Raw genomic sequence first — 9,232 nt, forward strand, 5'->3', positions numbered from 1 at the left:
GAATTAATGAAATTTATTTTCTGGAGAAAAAGAAACTTTAAATTCTAGTTTAAATAAGAACTAATTTATCATATATTATTAAAATTTTAAAATATATAATCTTATATATAACTTAAAATATACAATATTTATCATCTTATACGAAACTTTAAGTTCAGATGTAATTTTTGTCGTATGTTTATAAAAATAATTGAAAAGTCCGGTATTACTCTATTTCCTGTCTTCTGGTAATAAAAAGAAATAAATATACAATTTGTATTTATATAATCAACATTAGTAAAAACAAAAAACAAAACCCCTCTTTACATTACAGCTCAAGAGCTCTCCGTGTTCGTCTAAAAACACAGGAGTATACTAGTGTTTAAACCCCTGTTTTGTTTGCAGAGAATGAAGAGATTTTTCAAGCCAGTAGAAAAAGAAGGCTCTTCTAAAAAACCCACTCTCCATTCCCTACATAATGCTCAAGAATCAACCCAAACTACTACTACTACCATACCTAATAATAATAATAATAATAATAACAATGAGGATGACGTAAGCAAGAACAAGAAAAAAGAGCCCACTAAGTTCTTGACATGGAATGCCAATAGTTTTCTCCTCCGGGTCAAGAATAATTGGCCCGAATTCATCAAGTTCCTTCAAGAATCTGACCCGGATGTCATTGCCATTCAGGTCTTTTCCTCAATCATGGTCAAGATTGCACTTTTTATCTTTAAATTGCAGTCAAGATTGCATTTTTATCTTGAAATTACAGTCAAGATTGCATTTTTGTTTTGAAATTATAGTCAAGTTTGCATTTTTATTTACTCGTTATGGTTTATAAAACTGCCCTTTTTAGTTTTTGTTGAATTGAGTATTGTGAATTGCTGGATTGAGATTATACTTATGTTAGTGTGCATTCTTGGCTATTGGGGATGTATGTGGTTACTTTCTCTTTTGCGTGAAATGTGTAATGTTTATCGTAAGTGGAAGTAGCGTGATTTCTTGGTTAATGTATTTAGACTCAAGTGAGATGCATGTAGCTACTGGACAAATGTTACCTTCTTTTTTACCTGATGTGTCTTTCAAGTATGATCAGAATGTTGAGTTTTAGGGATTAACTGAATATTGATTGACACACAGAGTTGCATTTATCAGTTAAATTGTACCATTAAGTATGTCGATGGGAATTTAGACGATGTTGAGGATTAACTAGTAGGTCGCATGAGTTGGTTATGAATAGCAGGTGGCAATTTAGTTAAGGTTTCGTTTTTTTTCTTTCATTGCCTTATAGATGCTGTCCCGTTTTACAATGATGTCACTAAATAGAAATTATAAGTTCAATTAGTTGCAGGAGTTGATGTTTTAGTAACTTTGTTTCAGCTTACCCGTGTCTTGTAAAAATTTACGATAAACATCTTGTTATGTCTATGTAAGTCTACATGATATTCTATTCAGGAATAAATTGTAAAGTTTGTTGTCAAAGTTTAGAAATGACTAAGAATAAATCTCTAGTTCCTTAACTGCAAGTACTAAGTTTGATCTTTTAATAACGCTGTCACTGAAACCCTAGTTACGGTCTTTTCATGTCATATTATTTATTCTCTTTGAAGATTAGTTTTATAGGTTTTGTTAACTTTAAAATTCCCCCATTTGTTAATCTTTTTTGACACACTGCTGATGTAGGAAGTAAGATTGCCTGCAGCTGGTACCAAGGGGAATCCTAAAAACCCAAGAGAACCAAAAGATGACACAAGCTCTTCACGCGAGGAGAAGCAGGTGGATATTTTAGATCTCAGTAGTATAAGACTATGGCATTTTAATCTAACATTGTCTCAAGAGGTACAATTCTAATTATCTGACTGGCTTTTTTCAACGGTTCAATGTTTGCAAACTATGCAGATACTAATGCGGGCCATCTCAAATTCACAATTAAAAGACTATAACATTTGGTGGTCTCTTTCAGATACAAAGTATGCTGGTACTGCATTATTTGTGAAAAAGTGTTTCAATCCAAAGGTCTCTTTTTCTCTTGATCAAACAGGTATAGTATGTATAAGTATAAAAGATATACACATTGATGTAACAAGCGATACAAAATACTACGCCTTCTAATCTGCTACACAATTTTTGTTTGATTGCTATTGTATACATGGCTGGAGAAACAGGGTCCCTGATCTATTTAAACTCCCAATAATAAAGGGATATTGAGATTGCAATATCCAATTACATAAAGTTCTATTTGCATATCTAGCTGATGATGTCATTTTATTTTATAAAAAGGAATCAACTTATCTATAATTACAAAATGCAAAAGAGAGCGATAATTTACTTTTTATTAATGCATGTTTTCTTATGCTTGACAGCTAAATTCAATGCACACCCCTGTATTATTTTTTATGTCCAAGATGAGGCTTTTACTTCACAGTAAGGAGATTGTGGATATTTTCTACTTTAAATATGATCTTTGGGATAAGAAAGAACTAGAATTTAGAAGGCCTTTTCATTATGTGGGGTGGAAGATGATTAATACCCTGCGGCCTATGTAACAAGTGATACAAAATACTACGCCTTCTAATCTGCTACACCATTTTTGTTTAATTGCTATTGTATACATGGCTGGAGAAACAGGGTCCCTGATCTATTTAAACTCCCAATAATAAAGGGTTATTGAGATTGCAATATCCAATTACATAAAGTTCTAGTTGCATATCTAGCTGAGGATGTCATTTTGTTTTATAAAAAGGAATCTACTTATCTATAATTACAAAATGCAAAAGAGAGCGGTAATTTACTTCTTATTAATGCATGTCTTCTTATGCTTGACAGCTAAATCCAATGCACACCCCTGTATTATTTTTTATGTCCAAGATGAGGCTTTTACTTCAAAGCAAGGAGATTGTGGATATTTTCTACTTTAAATATAATCTTTGGGATAAGAAAGAACTAGAATTTAGAAGGTCTTTTCATTATGTGGGGTGGAAGATGATTAATACCCTGCAGCCTATACAAGTGAACTGATTCTGCATATATTATCATTATAATCTGATATTTCATATCATCATTATATATTTATATATACTTTTTACCAGAATAGCATACAGGTATCCGTTCATGTAACCAGGAAACAAAGTTGCTTGCCTTTGTTACATTGTGTAACACAGGCATCATAGAGTTCTTTAAATATAAACTACTGCCAAAGTGCAAGGAGACAACTTTATTTATAGAAATTTGTGACAAATTTTGTTCATCTCTGGTGTACTTGTTATGATATCCACTTGTGCATAAAACCTCAGAGCATTATACATTTTTTTTAAAGATTTTCTTACGATACTTCAACCATTGATATGGGAAATTGGCAGAGAATTAATTCGTAAGTGTTTTCTTATTAGCTTCAAAGCATGAAGCAGATGGCCGTGTTATTTTAGCTGAATTTGAATCATTCCGTTTGCTTAATACTTATGTGCCAAACAATGGTTGGAAAGATGAGGAAACCTCATTTCAGAGGAGAAGGAAATGGGATAAGCGAATGCTAGATTTTGTTTTGCGAACTTTGGATAAACCCCTAATTTGGTGTGGAGATCTTAATGTAAGGTATGTTTTCTTGATCTAGCTCTTGTTATTTTCTGATTGCTTAGTTCTGCAATTCTATTTTCGTTTCTGATATGTTTCTAGAAGTCAATTGCTATAGTTTTAGATGGAAATGGGCATATTATGCTGCAGATTTTTTTTGCAGATCACAGGGCATTTAAGTGCAATAAAAACTGGCTTATAAAATGAGTTTCTAAGTTGTGCGGACTTTATAAATTAGATTAGTCCAGAAAAAACAATTAAGCTTTAAAAGACTGAGAAAGCCCAAACTCACAGTTCAAAAGCAGCTGTATGCAAATATATTATTAGGTGGACCACTTGAACCTATTTGATCTACTTCTTCCAATGAACCTATATATCAATTTGCAGTTAGAGAAGTAGATTCATGTAGCTTTCAAAATTCGAATCATGTAGCCATAAACAATGTGTGCACTAGGACCACATTCGGCGCATACTTGGAGCACCACTACACTAGAGTTATTTCTTTGCTTTTTGGCTGTCTTATAGATATTCTTTGGTACCCATTTCCACTTCCTTGTGTTGTTTCAAAAGCTTTTAGTTCATCATTCGTCAAGAATAATCATGGAGGAGCTCAGGTTAGTAGCTAGTTATATCATTTGTCAAGGATAATTATGGGGGAGCTCAGGTTAGCAGCTAGCTATTGATCCACATCATTATATATTCTCTACTTTATATGAGAGTTATGTTCATTATAGTCAAGCTTTGGCTATGTAGCATTAAAGTCTCTTACTGATAGTTTCGGTTTTAATTGAATTTTTTGTGGTTCTGATTTTCTCTTCAGTTTAAAAACTTGCGATGTATAAGTTTTCATGTTTTCTCTCATTGCAGTATCTGCACTAAAATATTGTTAAATGTTACTTTTACATGAGAAAACAATCGTCCATCTTGAATTAATTAGTCATGTTTGACTTCTGGCATTTGTAGTCATGAAGAGACTGATGTGAGTCATCCAGATTTTTTTAGCTCGGCGAAGCTCAATGGTTATATTCCACCAAATAAAGAGGTGCTTGTTCATTATATGCTTTATGTGCAGTTTAATCACTTTCGTTTATCATTATTTTTGACTTAGCTATATATGATTTATTGCTAGAGCCTGGTCTTTAATATCCTTAAACTACATATGTTTCGCTCGTGAAACCTAGGCCGGTCCTCCATTCTTTTGAAACTAGTAGGATGCTTATGCCATTTTCTTTGCCATGGTTCATCGTATCTAGAATTGTATTTTTTTAATTATATTGCAGATGTTACTATGTCGTTGGTTGATTAAAGACCGTCATTAACTAAATTTTCAGGGTTACCTATGTATTCATGAATATATATGGAACGAGTTTTATATTATGTTAGATGTAAGAATACATAATTAATTTACAAAACTTTGTGTTTTTTTTGATTTTGGGGATATAGAATAGTAGTAATATCTTGTTTTGCTAATAGAAGTATTTTCATCTCTCAAAATTTCAATATGATTATCTATAGCAAACAAAGTAAATGCCTTTTGTGATTTATGGCGAGCTATGTATTTTAATATCTCAACTCTCTCAAGAGTATATGCAGTTTATACTTCTCAGTTACAGGATGTAAATCTCTAATCGTGCAGGACTGTGGGCAACCTGGATTTACCTTGTCTGAGAGGAAGCGTTTTGGTGCCATATTAAAGCAGTATTTATCCCCTTCTTCTATTATAGTTTAAACTTTAACCTTTTGTTTATCAGCAGACTACAGTATTATCTCTTGCCCCAAGGCCTCTAACTATAAGTTGCTTAGAGCAGGTTGTCTGGGAACCTTTTAGCACACTTCTAGCATGAAGAATATTGCTAAACGAAGAAGAAATTTGAACAAAGATTTCTAATTTTCTACTCTGTTTGTGTGTGAGAAATAGACATCTGAGTTCTCCACAAGTGCCAATGATTCAATGCAACCGTAAATTTGAACCCTTTAAGGAGTCCATTTAATTTTATTTATGCCAGGTAAGAAATATAAAATTTGAAATAAAGGCGTAAATTCAGGAAAACACTAAAAAGGATGTAACCAGTGCACCAGGCTCTACATCATACTGCAAAAGTTTCCATTGTATACAGCTTTATTCTTCAAATTGAGATTAATTGGCTTACCTAGGCTTCTGTTCTATACATACATGATTTTTGGAAGCCAGAGAAAGAAAACCAAAGTCAAAAGTTAAGGGTCGAATAAGATTATGACTTTGCAGGAAACTTTTGATCTGATTTGGGTTTCTACATTATCCGAAAAATTGTATTTTCTGCTCAAAGAAAATTATGCATCGGACTAACTGGTGTTTGGTTGGTTAAGAATTTAATAACAAATCTTTTAGTTGGAGTGGCTGCAAGTAATGGCTGAATAAGATGATGGCATTATAAATTTGTTTAGGAATATTAACAGTGTCCTTCTTTGATCAGAATTAATGTGCTAGAGTCCGTAATTAGAGATTACTGGGCTGGTTAGGGTTAACTTTCCTAGATTTTGAGATTGACCGGCTTAATTAGAGTTTTGGACTCTGCTATAAATTATCTTGAAAAGTAAAATATGGAAACAAATTGTAAGAGAAGATTCTTATGAAATTATGACTTTACTTGAAAATTTTGAATTGACATTGATTGGTCAAAGGATTCCTGATTGACTGTCTGTGATGGTTCGGGTTTGAAAATGTCGATAATGTCTCTCCTGATGGCTACTAGCCTTACAATAAGGATGTTTCCAAAAGATAAGCGACGAACAAAAATGCTGCCAATTATTTCATGTTATGTAGGTAACATGAGTGCTTCTTAGTGCTGTGGCTTCTGTTTCAGGGGAAAACTTTTGGATGCCTATAGAATCTTACACGAGGAGAAAGATATGGAGCGTGGCTTCTCTTGGTCAGGAAATCCTGTGGGAAAGTAAGTTACTGTTGATGTTTTAAAATTTGTGCAAGTTTTGACATCGCCATAAAATCTTTATCTGTAATCTTCATTTGGCTCTCCTAGAGTAATGCTTCACTGCCTGCTTGGACTCGTCTAACTTGGTCGGTCAATATAAATTTTCTTTATAGAAGAAATATAGATTTTATTTGTAAATAGATTTTTCGGTAATTTTCATGTAACCAATGAACTGTTACTTTGTATTTATTGCAGGTATCGTGGAAAAAGGATGAGGATAGACTACTTTATTGTTTCAGACATGCTCAAGGACAGAATTGTTGCATGTGAGATGCATGGACAGGGGATTGAGTTGCAGGGTAATATTGATTTTAAACTATATAGTGAATATACTTAGATTTTCTAAACTAATACTAATAATATTCGTCAAAATTGTCACTGCACCATGGGCCACGATGTTGGTAAGCGCCCGGGCGCCATGACAATTAAGGCAACCTGCTGCAATAAAGGCGATCACCGTATGTATTTTCTAACATATAAATAAGTTCACATATGTTTTCTACAAAATATTATATAGCTTGATGCTATCGTCTTAATTAGTATTCCACTTATTTATGGCTACTGTTGAAATATTTAATATCATACAGATTTGATATATTATTTTGAATTTTAAACTTTTTTGTTATAGTTATGTTGTATCTTAATCTTATTAATTAGAAATTAATGCATTAAATGTCCAACAAATTAGATCTGGTTAGGGAAACAATTCTGAGCCCGAGAATATGGCAACCAGGACTGAGGACACCATGTTTTCTTGTGCAATGTGATAATACTAAGCTATCTGGTATGCAACATCTAAGACATCAGCAAATGCCTTAAGACATGCTTCTTTGCAATATACCAGTACGGGTCTTTACAAAATACCAGTAGCTCAATATTATCGATTCGTGATAATTCATCAAATAGTTTAGTTAATTAATGGATATATGGTAACCAATCAATTAATTTCTAAGCAGTCGCCCGGAGTTCGCAACTGCGGTCTGCAGAGTTATTTTTAATCTCCCTTTTGTTGTCATTAACATCTGTTCCCGCTGCTATCTTTATAGTATTTCTCTTAAACTTTTCATTTGGTTAAATTTTATGCAGGCTTTTATGGTAGTGATCATTGTCCTGTATCCCTCGAGCTTTCGGAAACGGACACTAATTCAAACCAATGCTAATCATTTGACGTACTGGGAACATTTTCACTCCTGTGTTTGTATTGTCAGAAAGCTGAACCATTGATGCATTTGGAAATTGGAACACAGGATTGTAAGCTTGACTCTGATTTAGTTGGAAAACAATCTATGGCAGATTTGCAATTGTAAACTATGATGCATTTCCGTTTAAGAAAAGCTGTAGATGACAACATTAATTGCAAAAAGCCAACCTCTTTGTGAATGCTTAAAATGGAATCAATTTTTTCTGCAACAAACTTTATCTAAGATTTCTTTCAGGCTGGCCTCTCTATTGCCCGTAGATGTACTCGCATTATATTGATATAGTAAGTTTGATATTGTCGAATTAAGGCCCATCAACAAAGTCTTATCATCCTCATTCTCTTAACTTAGCCGTGAATCTTTGTTTTTAAAGATTCGGCGTATTAATTAACAGAAAAGAAGAAGAAAATAATAGTAGAAGATACGGTATGTTGTAAGTTCAAAATAAACTATTACAATATTATATTTGCTTTATACAAGTACCTAAATTATATGTTAATATAAAGAGTACGAGGTTGATAGAATTGTAGACAAACTAAAGAGCACTAATATTATTACTCTTTAAGTAAATCATACCAAATGAAGTACATGATTGATCTATTTATACTACATGTTTGAGTTGCTTGGTCAATGTGAGCACACTAAATACATCTCGCGTATACAGCACACAAGGTGGCTAACCGTGTATTGGAAATGTAATTTTCTGGTAGTATACTTTGACACCGATGCTCATTTATATCACTTCCTCTTGATTGTTAATGTCAGCTATTACAAAATTTGATGGTCTCGTTAAAAATTTATAACGAAAAAATTTAGTGGGATAAAAACCTTGACGAAGGAAAAAAAAAATTACAGTCTCCCCCTAATAAAACGTCTCACAAATTAGCATATTGTTGTAGTAATGATTTCAGTCTACGCATTCCAATATTGTTTCGCAGCTTTTCAAAAGTTGAGTTGTGTAGTGATTTTGTAAGTAAATCAGCCAAATTATCACATGAACGTACTTGTTTTACATCACTGTCACCATTTTCCTGTAATTTATTGTGTAGAAGAATTTTAGCAAGATATGCTTGTTTCGATACCCTTTGATATATTCTTCCATTAACTGTTTGATACAAGTTATATTATCCTCAAACAAAACTGTAGGACTTTCTGAAATACTTGATAATCCAAACGATTCTCGAATATGTTGAATTACAGACCGTAACCAAATGCATTTCCTACTTGATTCATGAATTGCAAGTAACTATGCGTGGTTTGATGAAGTTGCTGACGTAGTCTGTTCTGTAGACTTTCAAAAGATAGCACTGCCACAATATGTGAATATATAACCTGTTTCTGATCGTCCAAAATGAGGATCTGACATGTACCCAGTATCCGCATATCCAACTAGCTGCGATGTTGAAATGTTTGGAAATAATAGTCCAAGATCAATTGTCCCACGAAGATATCTGAATATATGTTTGATCCCATCCTAATGCCTTTTAGCTGGATCAGAACTGAATCTCGCCA

The 9,232-nt window shown here is 33.1% G+C and overlaps 1 protein-coding gene across 1 annotated transcript; it reads left to right on the forward strand.

The window, feature by feature from the left end:
- Positions 1–289: 289 nt before the first annotated feature.
- Positions 290–7,935, forward strand: LOC141672514 (DNA-(apurinic or apyrimidinic site) endonuclease). Its single transcript, XM_074479131.1, has 9 exons — positions 290–672; positions 1,666–1,758; positions 1,882–2,023; positions 3,372–3,573; positions 4,516–4,594; positions 5,189–5,250; positions 6,396–6,482; positions 6,717–6,820; positions 7,608–7,935. Exons 1-9 carry the CDS (start codon positions 388–390, stop codon positions 7,679–7,681), a joined length of 1,128 nt encoding a protein of 375 aa, XP_074335232.1. The 5' UTR covers positions 290–387; the 3' UTR covers positions 7,682–7,935.
- The last annotated feature ends 1,297 nt before the right edge of the window (positions 7,936–9,232 follow it).

Source organism: Apium graveolens, chromosome 7 (assembly GCF_009905375.1).
Source record: "Apium graveolens cultivar Ventura chromosome 7, ASM990537v1, whole genome shotgun sequence".
In the NCBI taxonomy this organism is placed as follows: domain Eukaryota; kingdom Viridiplantae; phylum Streptophyta; class Magnoliopsida; order Apiales; family Apiaceae; genus Apium; species Apium graveolens.

What these genes read in the sequence shown, in the direction of transcription:
- LOC141672514 (XM_074479131.1), top strand. Translation starts at nt 388, where the DNA reads ATGAAGAGATTTTTCAAGCCAGTAGAAAAAGAAGGCTCTTCTAAAAAA. An exon ending in TGTGGAGATCTTAATGTAAG is followed by an intron (nt 3,574 to 4,515) that starts GTATGTTTTCTT and finishes TGGCATTTGTAG; the next exon opens with TCATGAAGAGACTGATGTGA. An exon ending in ACAGGGGATTGAGTTGCAGG is followed by an intron (nt 6,821 to 7,607) that starts GTAATATTGATT and finishes AATTTTATGCAG; the next exon opens with GCTTTTATGGTAGTGATCAT.